This window comes from Bos indicus x Bos taurus, chromosome 22 (genome assembly GCF_003369695.1).
Source record: "Bos indicus x Bos taurus breed Angus x Brahman F1 hybrid chromosome 22, Bos_hybrid_MaternalHap_v2.0, whole genome shotgun sequence".
Classification (NCBI taxonomy): domain Eukaryota; kingdom Metazoa; phylum Chordata; class Mammalia; order Artiodactyla; family Bovidae; genus Bos; species Bos indicus x Bos taurus.
In genome coordinates, this window is record NC_040097.1 from 32,693,136 (window position 1) to 32,708,206 (window position 15,071).

At 47.8% G+C, this 15,071-nt stretch overlaps 1 protein-coding gene and 1 long non-coding RNA gene across 2 annotated transcripts in view; one reads left to right on the top strand and one right to left on the bottom strand.

The window, feature by feature from the left end:
• The window catches only part of PDZRN3 (PDZ domain containing ring finger 3), a 269,522-nt gene extending 261,735 nt beyond the window's left edge, over positions 1-7,787 (bottom strand). Inside the window, exon 1 of the mRNA XM_027523614.1 lies at positions 6,464-7,787. Coding sequence (XP_027379415.1) covers positions 6,464-7,186 — 723 coding nt within the window. The 5' untranslated portion in view covers positions 7,187-7,787. The remainder of the gene's footprint in view (positions 1-6,463) is intronic.
• LOC113880932 lies at positions 2,377-8,295 on the top strand. The gene is made up of 2 exons (XR_003507881.1): positions 2,377-6,301; positions 7,786-8,295. It is a non-coding gene; the product is annotated as an uncharacterized LOC113880932 (long non-coding RNA).
• The last annotated feature ends 6,776 nt before the right edge of the window (positions 8,296-15,071 follow it).

The following is a 15,071-nucleotide window of genomic DNA, read 5'->3' on the forward strand; positions in this document are numbered from 1 at the left end:
CGGTGCCCATCCCAGTGCCTGGCACACAGTGTGTAAGCATGTGAGAACCTAACCCGAAAGAACACATTCGGAAGAATTTCATTTGCTTCCTACCACCAGCCACTCTTTAACTTATTAGGTTCAAAATTAGGGAATGATTAAAAATTAGGGAATGAGGCATGATTCCATCCAAGACACCATCTTTTTCTTTTCCTTTTGTCTCTCTTTTATAGTGAGAACCTGTTTTGTTTTATACTCCACGTGCTCCACACCAGACCTCTGAAGATGGGAATTACAGCCTGGGGTGAACCCACTTCATCACCATGAACCACAAGCCATCGGACCAACTTGGAGCCAGAAGATGATGCTGGGGAAGTTATTTGACCTTCAGAATCTTTCTTTTTCCATCTGTAATGGGTTGTGGGTCCTAAGTTTGCAGAGTCTTTCTGAAGTGCTGGCATGTAGAGAAGCAGCTCTTTGGAAACCTGTATGAGCCTTTGGAGGGGATACTGCCTCAGGAGAAAATACTGTCTTATTTTGGTAACAGCTTGGAATCAGGTTCTGGGTTCAAATCCCATCTCTACACAATTAGAATCCGAATCCATACAACTTCTAGTCTGAACCCAGCTGTTTTATAGTGTTTTACAATCTGTCTCTCTTACCAAAAACCCCCCAAAAAACCATCTACCAAATGAATAAGATGGGGAAGTTAATGTGTGTACATACACAAAGCACCCTAAGTGTATGCTGCTGCTAAGTCACTTCTGTCATGTCCGACTCTGTGCGACCCCACAGACGGCAGCCCACCAGGCTCCGCCATCCCTGGGATTCTCCAGGCAAGAACACTGGAGTGGGTTACCATTTCCTTCTCCAGTGCATGAAAGTGAAAAACGAAGTCACTCAGTCATGTCCGACTCTTAGCGACCCCATGGACTGCAGCCTACCAGGCTCTTCCATCCATGAGATTTTCCAGGCAAGAGTACTGGATGGCACCCAGTAAAACTCAATGAATTTTATTTCTCTTTCTTTTAAGCCCCGTGTCTACAGCCAACACAAACCAGCTTATACATAGATTCTCTCTCATCAAATATTTTCACAAAGAAGCAAACATCATTTCTGAACTCAGAAAGAGCCACTTACAGATAGACGGCAACAGAATTCCCAATTCCTATTATTCAGTTATGATCATTTGAGCCAGTGTAGCTGGGAAATACATCTGTAAGCTGAATCCTAGTTTTCTATATATAGCACTGAAATGAAATGGATGCAACAGCCCACAAGTCGTTTTAGCTGAACTGGGACAGCACAGAACAGTCATTCTCCTGATGCTTTTCAGAAACAGAAAAGACACTGAACTGTGAACACTCTGATAGACACATTTCAAAGTGTTTGGACATCTGGAACACCTTTCCATACAACTGTCTATTATAGATTCACTATCTCCAGGAGTTCTGAAACAGACAAAACTGTTTCTGGGATTTGGGGCTTTATACAGTTTGATCTGGGTGGATCTTGGGGAAACAAAAAGCATGCCTCCCGCAAACCTGGAAACAATTTTGTTCACTTGCAGGTCACGGAAAAACTCATTCTTTTTTAAGAGTTAGCTAACAAGCTCACTCTTGGTCAGCAACCTGAAAAGTTTTGACGGCTGACAAGATACCCTTTCGAACTTGAATTTATTCACTGAAAACACATCAAGAGTTCACAGGGTACCTGGTGACCGAACTGGTGCCAGGACATAGCCCTGAAGAATGCACACGTGGTCCTTCCTTTACCGTCCCTCACAGACAATAAGCTCTTCCTGTTATTCAGTCACAGCAGTGAAGAAGGCCATGCAGGCGGAGCACCAAAGTGAGAGTCTCAGGGTACCAGCCCTAGTCTGTCAGGCCAGAGAGGGAGGGCTTTCCGCAGGTGATGATGGTGGGAGCATAGAAAGGTTATCTAGCCACGAGCAAACCCCAAGTGCCGACAGCAAGGCAAGGGGTAGAAGGTGAAGAGTTGGAAAACCTGCCAGTCACCTAGGTTACCTAGTGATGAGCAACTGGAAAGACTATTCCTAGGGGAAAAAAAGAGCAAGGGCAAAGGCCCAGGGGCAGGAAAGAGCTCATGGGTCTATTCTCAGAGACCACAGAACCTGGGAAGAGAGACTAAAGCAAAGAAGAGCACAGGCAGGCAGGACCCAGAGTATGCTTCACCTTACATCCGTCCAAGATAAACTCAAGGCACAGCAGGCTTGAAGTTCCCAGGTGGCGCAGTGGTAAAGAATCCACCTGCCGATGCAGGAGATGTGGGTTTGATCCCTGGGTTTGATCTTCCTGGGTCCGGAAGATCTCGTAGAGGAGGAAATGGCAACCCCCTTCAGTATTCTTGCCTGGAGAATCCCAGGGAAGAGGAGCCTGGTGGGTTATAGTTCATGGCGTTGCAAAGAGTCAAACATGACTTAGTGACTGAGCAGGGTATCAGATTTACATTTCTAAGAGATGATTCCCAGCATGAGGTCACTGGAAGGAAGCAAGAAGATACAGAGAGGGAACAGCTGTGGGCTAGGTAAGAGGTGATGGGGGTTGAGACCAGGGCTGATTTCTGTCCCAGAGGGGACAATGACAGCGTCTGGAGATATCTGTGATTTTCATGCTGTGGGAATTGCTCCTGGCATCTAGAAGGTAGAGGCAAGGATGCTGGTCCGCATCTTATAATGCACACAACACACACACACCACACACACACACACACACAACCAAGAATTATTCAGCTCAAGATGCTAACAGTGCTGAGGTCAGGAAATCCTGGTTTGGACCAAAGTGATGATCTGATGGGGCTTGAGAGTGGTGAACAGACTCAGGAAGTGTTCAGGAAGTAAAATCAACCAGGTTTAATGAAAGACTGAATGTGGGGGTAAAAGAGCAGATGCTACTGAGGTTCAGTCTCAAGTTTCTCAAAAATTCCAAGGAAAGTTGTGCCCAGAGCCTTCCCTTTCCCAGAAAGTCAAAGACTTTTTTTTTTTTTTGCTGTGGAATGCCTTTGTTCCTAGAATCAGGTGGTAAGTCAGGGTGGGAAACTGAGGCTGGGAGCCAAACTCTTTAACATCTTTAAGTATAGTTTCACCAAGTCTGCTGTAGCCTGGATAGGGCTGCAGATTGGTTCAAGATGCCTTTCTGGGCCATGTTACCTACCATACAGCTGCTAGGCGCTCTGGGTTTGAGAACTATGCACTGGTCCTTCATAAAATATTCAGGAAGAGATGTTTAGACAATGATCAGTAAAATCATAACCGTGTGAAGAAAAAGAACACATGTTGGTCTACATCTGTACTTGAGCCTAAACTCTCTGTCTAGATGAGCAGTTACCCAAAATGTGCTAGGTGGCCTAGCATCAGCTGGGAACTTGCCAGAACCTCACGCTCCTCACACCCTGATGGGGCAGAATCTCCAAGGGTGAGATTCAGGAATCTCTTGTTTCATCTCCAGATGATTCCAATCATATGAAGGTTTGAGAAGACCTGTGTGAGCTCACCTTTCAGATCAGAAGAAACGATGCCAAACCCTAGCTCTAAACCCTAAATGCTTAAGTGTTCGTTGCTCAGTGGTGTCCGACTCTTTGCGACCCCGTGGACTACAGCCTGCCAGACTCCTCTCTTCAGCGGATATCAAAAATTGCAATCTAAGATTATTTAAATAATGCCAGATCACTTTATGGTACAAGTTCTAAAGCCCTGAACAAGGGGTATGGAAAAATCTTCTGAGTGTTTCTTATCTACTTTAGCTCTTAACAGAGAGGTAAGTGATAGGACTTTTAAAAAATAATAAAAGTTTTGTGCATGCCCGTTTCCAAGGAATATAAATCCTTCTGCCTTTTAGAAGAGAATAAACAGTACCCGGTGGGAGCAGAGAGTCCGGCCAATGAAATAAACAAGTTCTTAAACAGCTTGCAGTGGGAGGGGGTCTGTCTGGCAGATGCAGGAACAGCGAAAGCTTTCCCCAAGGGTGACTAGGGGTTAACTTTAAGGCAAAAGCAGTGCGCTTTCCCCTAAGGCCTGGGCTGAGACGGCCAGGGTCTGAGGCCAGAAAAATGAGTTCAGCTTTCAGGCCAGGCCTTTCTTGGCTGTTCTCAAGCCAGCACTAAGGTCCATGAAAGTCCTGAGCAGTGCTCCAACTCCAGAAAGAAACTTTTGTCTGTAAGCTCAGAAAGCAACATCTTGTCCCCAAGCTTAATGCCCCTGATTATCCTCCTGACTCACCCAACAGAACTTCAAAAACATCCATAATTTTGATTCAAGTATCATATTTTTGATTCCGAGAGAGAGTTTACCCAAACACTCCAGAAAGAAAACAGAAAGGCAAGAAGAAATAATAAACCAGCTTAACAATGAATGATGTATAAACTCCGGGGAAGTGAATGGCTTGTTTATAAATAAGCATCACTTAAAACTCCGCAGGAAGTCCAGATGACAGCATAAACAGGAGAAACTCCGGGAACTCCTTCACCCCAAGCCCGGCGCCTGCTTGTAGACAGAGCTTGGCCCCCTGCTTTGGGGACTTGCAGGCTCACACCAGTCTTTTGTACGCCTGTGCGGTCCTGGGTGAGCCTCAGAGCTGTAAATATTTGCCCTTCACCCAGAGCCGGCCAGCTGCTGAGGCTGCAGCTGACAGACAGGCCGGGGGCCAGGGCAGGGTGGAGGCGAGAGGGGGGAGTCGGTGTGCTCTATGGGAGAGGGGGCTGGGAAAGGGCCAGAGAGGCGAAGTAGACAAGCAGACACAGGGAGGCCCCTGGGGACCCCTCAGGCGCACACATTCTGCTCCCCTGCAACAGGCAACCAGAGTGGCAGCGGCATGGTCCAGGTGCCTCACCAGTTGGTGAAAAGGTGGCCTCTGCAATCAAGGGAAACCTTGGTTCTCTGTGGGTGACTGTGTCCCCTCAGGGGATAAAACACACAGACATTTCTGGTGGTCACACCTAGAGATAGGGGGTTCTACTGGAATCCAGTAGGTAGAGGCTAAGGACGCCCCTCAGTGCACAGGACAGCCTCCTATAGCAAAGAATTTGGGGGTCCAAAATCTCAAAATGCCCAAGGTTGACAACTGAGGTGGAACCTGAATCCTAGCTCTATCTCGTGAGTTACTGTTTGACTCTGGACAAGTTCTGAGACCTGTGCTTGCTTCCTCATCTCAGAGGATTACATACAGAATGCATGCAGAGTGCTTGCTACTGTGGCTGGTACATAATAAACCCTCAGTAAATGGTACTTGTGGTTACACTGAGAAGTGACACGATGGTGGCTAAGAGCTTGGGCATCTGTGGGTTCGGAACCCACTTCTGCCACCTCGAAGCCATGACTCAGGGCCAGGGCTGCCCCTCACTGGTCCTGAGTTCTCTTCGTCTGCAAAACGAGAAGCAACCTGCCTCCCTTACTTGATTAAAAAGGAAACAGCTGAGAAGCACAAGAGCTTAGCAGAGGGCCTGGAGCAAGGCAAGCCTCCAGCAGTAGTGGCTGTTGTAATTATACCAACTCCCAGGACAGGGGGATGGCTTACAAGGGAAGGAGGGTAAAGATAATTACAGGCAACACTTGTTGAGCATTTGCTCTCTACAGGGCAACTTGCTAGATCCTTTTCATATGTTCTCTCCCTGAAGCAGGCAAAGAATCTATTTTACATTTAGAGAGATTGAAGCACCTGGGATTAAGTCACAACATTAGCCAACAGCCCAGACTCGAAAAACAGTTCTAACTCCAGAGGCCTCACTGCCAATTATTACTTTATATTTGGTGGCGGTTCCTTTAATTCCTTCTGGAATTCTTTCAATCCCTGGAGGAATACCACAGGAGGGGCCTGGCAGTGTTTCACCCCCCGTGTCACATCTCTAGGGCCCTACTTTTCCAACTTGAGAGAGCTTAAGCAGCTTGCTCAAGGTCAGCCAGCTAGTTGGCAGCAGAGCTCACACTGGAATCCAGCTTTTACTCCAGCGGCCTCTCTTCTGGCAGCCCTGTTAACCTAGTCTCCAGGGGCTGGGCTGTGGGTTCCTTTGATTCTTTCCGGACCGCCTGAGGGTGCATGGATAGAGTTAACATCGCGTGTGTCAGTATCTTATCTCCTGTACACGTGTAGAGGAACCCTGTTTCCCAACTTTCAAAGAGGTTAAACGACTTGCCCAAGATCATCCATCTGGTCTGTAGCAAAGCCCCTACAGGGTTCTGACTCAAGAGCCACACTCACTCTTAACTCTGCGCTGCTCTCGAATTCCTTTTAGTTTTTCCAGAACCGATGAAGCTGCTGCAGCTGTACTTCACCCTGAGTTTAAATCTGTAAGGACAACAGTTGCCAAGGTGAGACAGATTCCCCGACCTGCTCAAAGCGATCTATCTGGCAAGGAGTGTTAGAAGAGGGAGGCAGAGATGCTCCCGGAAGCTCCCGGTAACACCAAGACCGCAGGGACTGGGAGGCGCCCCAGGGTCAGTAGGGGGTCTGGGCGGGCGGCGGGCGCCTACCTTGCCGCCGGGCGGCGGAGCCACGCAGCGGCTAAGCGAGTCAAGGCGCGCGCTGTACTCGGTGAACTTCTTCTGGTAGCGCAGAGCGGTCATCTGCAGCTCCAGCTGTGCGGCGGCCAGCTGCGCCACCAGGGACTTCTCGCGCTTGCCGGCCCTCAGCGCCTCCTTCTTGAGCGCCTTGTGCAGCGCGCCCAGGCGGGCCTGCAGCGCGGCGTTGTGCGCCCGCAGGGCCCGCGCACAACAGTGGCCTCCGGCGCGCTGCTCGCCTTGCGTCAGGGGCAGCCCGCAGCCCTCCTGGCAGCGGCCCACCGGCCGCGCGTCGCACGCGTCGCGCATGTGCGCCTCCACGTCTCGCCGCAGCAGCACCTGGCCGCAGCCCGCGTGGCGGCAGCGCGCGGGCGCGAAGTCGCAGCGCTCGAGGTGCTCGGGCAGCTGTTGTAGCTTGACCACCTGGCCGCAGCCGCGCGCCGCGTGCGCGCACTTGATGTCCAGCTTGAGGATGAGGCGCTTGAGCGGCAGGACGTGGTTGAGCTCCTTGGCCGAGAGACGACCGCGGCAGCGCGCCGGGCAGCTGCCCTCCTGCACCACCCAGGGCAGCACACAGCCGGCGCAGAAGACGTGGCCGCACGGCGTGGTCAGCGGGTCCTCCAGGACCTTGTGGCACAGAGCGCACTTCAGGTCCGGGTCCACGTCGCCGTCGAAGCGGTCCAGCTCGAAGCCCATGGTGGCGGCCGGGGCCCGGGGTCGCCGCCGGGCGGCCGGCCGCCCCCTCCCTCCCAGCGAGGCAGCCCAGACGCGCCGGCAGCGCCGCCCGCTCGCTCGCTGGCTCTCCCCGGACTGAGCCTAATTGCTCCAGACTTCCTCGGAAAATGCCCGAGGAACAGAACTCCTCGGCCGTAATTGCGCGAGCGCGTGCGCAAGAACATTCTGCCTCGGCGGCCTCCCGCCCGCCCGACGCAAAAGGGAGGAGAGAGGGAGGGAGGGAGAGAGAGAGGGAGGCGGAGGAAAGTGAGAAGACCCAGAATCTCGCCGAGGGGACTGGCCCGCCCAGGACGCCAGCCTGAGCTCTTCTCGGGAAACTCCACTCCTCTGTCTTGCAGTTTTCGCTACAGGAGACAAAATGCCAGCTGAGAAAGCTCAGAGTTAGCCTCTAAGGATGCTGCGGCCGCCCAGACTAGTTTCTCTGGAGCCCCGTCCGGGCCAGACTGCGACTTTTGACTCCACTCCGCGGCCTCCTCTTTCCGTGGCTGACTGCAGAGAGATTTTTGCATGGAGTCCGCTATTTCAGCACTTACGGTCTTTATTTAATTATTTCATTCTAGGGAAAGTTACAGAGCCGGCGGGACGCTCCGGCAACTACAGGTCAGATCCGAGGTTCAGCGGATCCCGAAGTTTGCCAGGCCAAGGTTTCCAGGTGCTGAGAGCGAATGTATGAGGGCCAATTTTTGGAAAGGAGAGCTGCTCACCGGCTGCAGTCTGGCTCCACCCAGTTCACTTAACACCTTTGACTTGTCCGCACTGTAGTTTGGTGCTGGGCCCTGCTACATTGGTCCCTTTAAAAATCATCAGTACAATATTGTGAGAGAGCATCAGCTGTATTTAAAAAATATTTTCGCCTATTACAAAAGAAGTAACCCTGGTCTTACATTGTTAAAAACTGCATAGTGTAGAACTTCAAGAAGTTCCTCCATAGTCCTCCGCACTCCTGTGCTCCTGTGAACTGTCTTGCTTCAATTTTTTTTTCCCCTTTGTATGCACTTTGTTATATTTCCATATTCCAACTGAGGAAACTCAGGCTGAGAAAAGGCAAAAAATAAACTACTCCTGAAGACCCTGTAGAGCATTCTTTCTCAAATTTTACTGTGGATGCAGATTCTGATCCTGTAAGTCTGGGGTGGAGTCTGAGAACCTGCTTGTGAAAAAAAGCCTCCAAGTGGTGCTGATGCTACTACTCAGTGGATTTCCACCTGATTGGGAAGTGGCAGTCCATGAATCTGGACGTTTTGCTTCTGCTGGGGAGTAGTTTCAAGCAGGGCAGTTTTCAGCAATAGTACTTTGGAATTCCAACTTACGTGATCAATTCATAGCAACATCCATGGATTTGGTGATTTTTTTAAATTTTTCTTTCTCTACCCCAGGCTATAGACATGGCTAAGAAACATCTGGCCAGAATTGGTAAGAAAGAAATCAAGCTATGGCATTCTCATTTGGGAAGTGCTGCCAGATCCTGAATAGTGAAGTGGAAAAGTTGAATCTCAGTGTTTAGTGTGGCTCTGGGGTCTGGAAAGTGGGATTACAGCATCCATTTTGTCTAATTGCTTTTACTTCTCTCCTTTCTGTGGCTGAGAAAAGCCCATGACCTTTCTCTTCACTATGTAACTGTTTTGCCAGAGTAAGAAGGTTGCTTTGATGTCCAAAAGGATTACTTGTTTTGAACTGGCCTTTCAAAAGTTGTCACTGATTAGATTTTTTTAGTGCCATGTTGAGGTCCCTGGATAGTGTTCTTTCATCTGTGTTGGTGGCATTTGTTGTCTATTTGTGGTAGGGACTTTAATTGCTTAAATCAATTAATGCATTCCTTCGCTAGTTCTTGGAATATAATTGGCCTTTGTTCAGATAAGCAGGTGCCAGAAATCCTCCATCAGTATATTTATTAAGCAGCTCACAGGTTCTCAGATAATGGGTAAGAAACACATTCTTTCACCAAAGGTGTGTGGGCCTGTCAGTTTCATAGGGTGGACTAGTATCAACAGGGTGATCCTCGTCAAACCAAACTGGTTTTGAGAAACAGGGAAAGCTTACTGCTTAGTTTGGGTATGCTACTGCTAAGTCGCTTCAGTCGTGTCCGACTCTGTGTGACCCCATAGACAGCAGCCCACCAGGCTCCCCCGTCCCTGGGATTCTCCAAGCAAGAACACTGGAATGGGTTGCCATTTCCTTCTCCAATGCATGAAAGTGAAAGTGAAGTCTCTCAGTCGTGTTCGGCCCTCAGCGACCCCATGGACTGCAGCCTTCCAGGCTCCTCCGTCCATGGGATTTTCCAGGCAAGAGTACTGGAGTGGGGTGCCATTGCCTTCTCCTACTTTGGGTATAGGTTTCTCTTAAGATTTGTCCCACCACCCCCACTGCATCGCCAACTAAGAGGCTATTGATGAAATGCTACAGCTGAGGCCACAGAAAAACTATAGCAGACTGTGGATTGGCCTCTTTAGGCAAAAGAGTGACATGAGTTTGAGCAAGCTCTGGGAGATGGTGAAGAACAGGGAAGCCTGGAGTGCTGCAGTCCATGGGGTTGCAGAGAGTTGGACACGACTGAGGGACTGAACAACAACAAAAGAACAGCAGTCAGGAATGCACACCAAAGGATTCCAGAGCCCTCACTCTTAACATCTGTGAGCACACACTGCCTCCCCCACAACTCCTAAACTCAAAAGTCATCGCCTTACAGATATATAGATAATCACGCTACACCTCCAGCATTACTCATCTCCCCTTTCTCTCTATCAGTCCTCAGTTTCCCCTGAGCTTCAGATAATTTGTGGGTTCAGTACTAGAGAAAGGGAAATAAAAGGGCAAGTTTTTTTTTTTCTTGTTTTTGGTGGCTTCCCTGGGCTTAAATATATATACTCTACCAGCCAAAACAGCACTAGACAATTAGATTAATAAGCATCTTTTTTAAAAAACCAAATTAAAAGTACCACCAGGGTTTATTAAGGTATATTTGTCAAGTGTGAAATGTCTCAGTCAGATTGCTTGCCTCCTACCATAGCAATGTCAGCCATTCTGGGGCCTGCAAGATTCATCCCTGATGGCTCAGACGGTAAAGAATCTACCTGCAATTCAGGAGACTCAGTTTCGATCCCTGGGTTGGGAAGACCCCCTGGAGTAGGAAATGGCTACCCACTCCAGTATTCTTGCCTGGGGAATCCCATGGTCAGAGGAGCCTGGCAGGCTACAGTCCATGGGATCACAAGAGTCAGACACAACTAACTCATACACGGGTAAGATAGGTCATCTTTGACCTGGACTGTGGAAGACTTGGGCAAGTCAGGATGAGCTCACACAGTGGGAGCTTTGGACAGAAAACAGGAAGCGTTGGGAAAATGTTTCTTACCTGCTTCTGTGCACAAGTCTGGTGCTGCACATCAGCAAGACGTCATCCCTGTCCCTCCAGATGAAATGAGCTTCTACAACACTTTGGACGTTCCCTGGTGTAACACTCATCCCACTTAAAGTCTCTGAACTTATCCAGCAGGTGTTTATTTAGTAGGTAGGCTTCCCTGGTGGCTCAGATGGTAAGCAATCTGCCTGCAGTGCTGGAGACCTAGGTTTGATTCCTGGGTTGAGAAGATCCCCTGGAGAAGGGAATGGCTACCAACTCTGATATTCATGCCTGGGAGATCCCTGGACAGAGGAGCCTGGCGGGCTACAGTCTGTGGGGTTGCAAAGAGTTGGACGTGACTGAGTGACTAACACACATACACACACACGCACACATGCACGCACGCCCTAGGAAGATGCTGTTCTGGCACCAGGGCGACAGGTGAACAAGATGTGCTCACTGAGCACTCCTTCCAGGCTGGGGAGATGCAGACATCCAGACACAAAGAGCTTCCTAAGACAACGGTGTGATAGGATAAGTTCTCTTGAACAGGGCTACTCAGAGTGTCGTCAGAGGTACAGGCAGAACCAGGGAGCTTGTTGGAAATGCATAGTCTCAAACTTCACCCTGCGCCTACTGAGTCAAGACCTGCATTTTAACATCCCCAAGAGATCAGTGTGCACCAAAAGTTTGAGAAGCACAGCTATAAAGACCATCCACCAAGACAACTTGCTGGAGAGAAATCAGAGGAGACCGTTCCAAATAGAGAAGTCTCATGAGAGGAAATGAGATGTGGCTTGAAAGATGAGACGGGCCAGCAACAGTCAGCAGAAGATTCCGGGCAGAGAAGCAACAGAAAGTGCAGTGGTCCAGAGGGAGTCAAGCTCTTGGTTTATTGAAATTGGACAGAACATCCCTGGAACAGGCTGAGAAGGGGGGAGAATAGAAGCAAATAAGGGTAGAAAAATAGGCAGAAGCCAAACATCCAGTGGGTTGCACAGCTTACACGGTAAGAAGCGTTCATTGCCTTTGTGAATGCTGGATGCCGGTGTTGAAGGGTTTGGTCTCTGTCTAGTTCTCAGCCAACATTCTATTAGAGAGTCAGGGCCTCGTGCCCATATTCTATCTCACGTGGGTAACACTTAAGTGTTCCTGCTCCCTGGTCCATGTAAGTTCCTGCTTCTAGGATCCTGAGCACAGGCTGACTCTAAGAGCATGAGTGTCTGTGTCACAGGATGGGTTAAACAGGCCGCTGTGGCCTATTTAGAGTGTATATCATCATTTAATATGTTGTTTCCAGAAGAAAATGTATTCTGAAATTGAGAACAACCAACTCTCATAACAGAAGAAAATGGCAGCCCACTCCAGTATTCTCGCTTGGAGAATTCCATGGACAGAAGAGCCTGGTAGGCTACAGTCCATGGGGTCACAAAGAGTTGGACACGACTGAGTGACTAACACTTTCAACTCTCATAAGAACAGCTGGATCATGCTCTGGTCGTGAATTGGCAGGCCGTGCACAGAAAAAGTATGCGTTTGATAAATATGATTGTAAAGATGCATGTTGATTCTAAAGATGCATATAGATTCTAAAGATGCACTGTAGACATTTGGAGCTGGAAGAGACCTTCCCTTTTATTCCACAAATACTTATGGGACCGTTATCCTATAAAGAGCTTAGAAGGAAAGAATATGAAAAAGGACACAGGCCCTCTTACCTTTAAAGAGCTTATAAGGCCCCCAAGGTTGCCAGAAGTTCCAATAGTTCTAATACAGAAACAAATATGTTAAGTATCTTATCCAGTCCCACCTACTCACTATCAGATGAGGAAATGGAATCTCAAAGAAGTTAGATGAGTTTCTAAATATTTATGATGCAACATACTCTCATAACACACACCAAGATACCCTGCATGCCAGTTCAGTGGAGAGAGGATTGGACTAAGTGTTGGGAGATGAATGTTACAATGATCACTGGGTGGCCTTGGGTCAGTTATATGAGTGTATGTAAACATAAATGTGTATGTATATGCAATGTAATTAAGAGAAGCAAACCCCTAATTCTCAGAGACCTCAGTCTGAAGAATTTTCTTTCCCACTCTTATCCCCTGGTGTGGATATCCATATGGTCACGCAGAGCCCCAGGCCCCTTCCACCTCATGGCTCTGCCTCCTCAAGTCCTCTCCCTAAAGTCCTCTCCCTAAAGTCTTCTCCATTTAGTCAGTAGATGGGGAGAAAGAAGGAAAGACTGCTCTACTGACAAGGCTTGAGGATGGCGTACATTATCTCTACTACTTTCTATTGGCTGTAGTCTAGTCACAGGCTGGCAATGATAGTATGGAAATCTGGGAAATGTGGTCTAGCTATGTTCTCAGGAAAAAGAATTAGGTTTGATGAGGATTCTAGCCAATATATCCATATGTGTGTATATGTATATGTGCACACCCCCTATGAGTGTACATACTTACATGTGCATATACGCATATACACACCCACTCCCATGCATACATGCACATGTGCCAGAAAATAGATTATGTTGAGCTAATAGAACAGAACAACCAGGGAAAAAACAAGCTAGATTTTTATTTCTCTCTTCAAGAAAACCATATGACTTATAGTTAGCAGCCCATGGCTGATATAGTTGCTTCCAGGTGACAAGGACTCAGGATTCTTTCATCTCCCTGCTCTAATGTTGATAGGATGGGTCTCTAATCTCACTTCACTGACCAAGATGCCTGCTGCAGAGCCAGCAATTCAGGCAGAAGAATGGGAGGAAGAAGGAAAGGCCACAAATGACTACCCCTTACTTAGCCAGCCTTCTTTAAGAGCTTTTCTCAAAGCCCTACCAAACTACATTCCCGTACAGCTTACCAGCAACCACTAAATGCAAAGAAGGGGATCTGTGAAATATAGTCTTTTATGAGAGCACATTGCTTCATGGAATGTTAAGAGAGTTCTACCACAAGATATCACTTCACACTCACTAGGATGGCTCATGTCAAAAAGATATAACAACAAGGGTTGGCAAGGATATGGGGAAATTGGAACCCTTATACATTGCTAGTGGGATTGTACAATGGGACAGCTGCTGTGGAAAACAGTGTGGCAGCTCCTCAGAATGCTAAACGTTGAGTGACCATCAGACCCAGTAATTCTACGCCGAGGTGTATACCCAAGAGAACTGAAAACATTTATCAACATGAAAACTTATATACAAATGTTTACAACAGCATTATTTGCAATAGCCAAAAAATTTAAACAACCCAAATATCCATCAACTGATAAACATGTAAACAAACTTTGGTATAGCCATGCAACAGGATATCACCTGCCATAAAAAGGAAGGAAGTACTGATTTATGCCATAACATGGATGAGCATTGAAAACATTATTCTAAGTGAAAGATGCTTAACAAAAAAGGCCACATATTGCATGTTTCTATTTATATGAAATTTGTAGACACAGAGATTAGGTTAGTGCTTGTCACGAGTTGGGGGGAGGCAGAAGTGAGGAATGCCTGTCATGGATATGGGAGTTCTTTTCGAGGTGATGGCAGTGTTCTAAAATTAATCAAGCCGATGGTTACGTAACTGTGAATATACGAAAAACTACTGAATTGTATACTTGTAAAGGGTGAATTTCACGGTATATGAATTATATCTCAATGAAGCTACCATAAAAACATGAAAATATTAATAGGGTTATATAAAGAAGGAATAAGGGAATGATAAATATTAGTCACACAGATACTACCACTCTGCATGTATCAATATATATGCATAAGCTTTTCAATCTAAAAAAACAGTGTTTCTTTTCTTGTTCATACTAAAGGCTATATTTTAAAAAATTATTGATTTGAATTGCAATTAAAACTCTTTTCTCCTACAAGTTTTTGACACTCAATTCAAAGTGACTCAGGCATTGATGGGGGCGGGGGGGCGAGGGGGCGGGGGTGGAAGGGGGAGACTAGGCCCCATCACTGAAAAGTCCAGGAAGTAAAATGGCTTCAGGTATGGCTGAATCCAGATGTTCACACAGACACAATACGAATCTCCCCTGCTTTCCTCTGGGTTGGCTTGCTTCTCAGGCAGGCTCTCCCCATATGGCTACACAGCCCCTGTAATCCAGGTTTACATCTTAGCAGCGTCCCAACCCCAAGAGAAAGAACATACTTTCCTAATAGTTTCAAGAAATGTCCTAGGCATAATTCTTGGCCTGCCTCTGACAGTGTGCCCATTCCTGAACCAGGGAGTGGATGACAATCACACCCACACCACAAGAAATGAAGGCGGGGGAGGCAGTGGTTCTCCAAAGAGACTCCAGAAAGGCAAAAAATGCATGCCTACTACAGTCTTAGTACAGAAGTCATCACTAGCCCTAGAGGGGGAAGAAGCATGACCTGAAAAATATATACACACCCACTGTCTGCTGCTGCTAAGTCGCTTCAGTCATGTCCGACTCTGTGCGACCCCATGGACGGCAGCCCACCAGGCTCCCCCGTCCCTG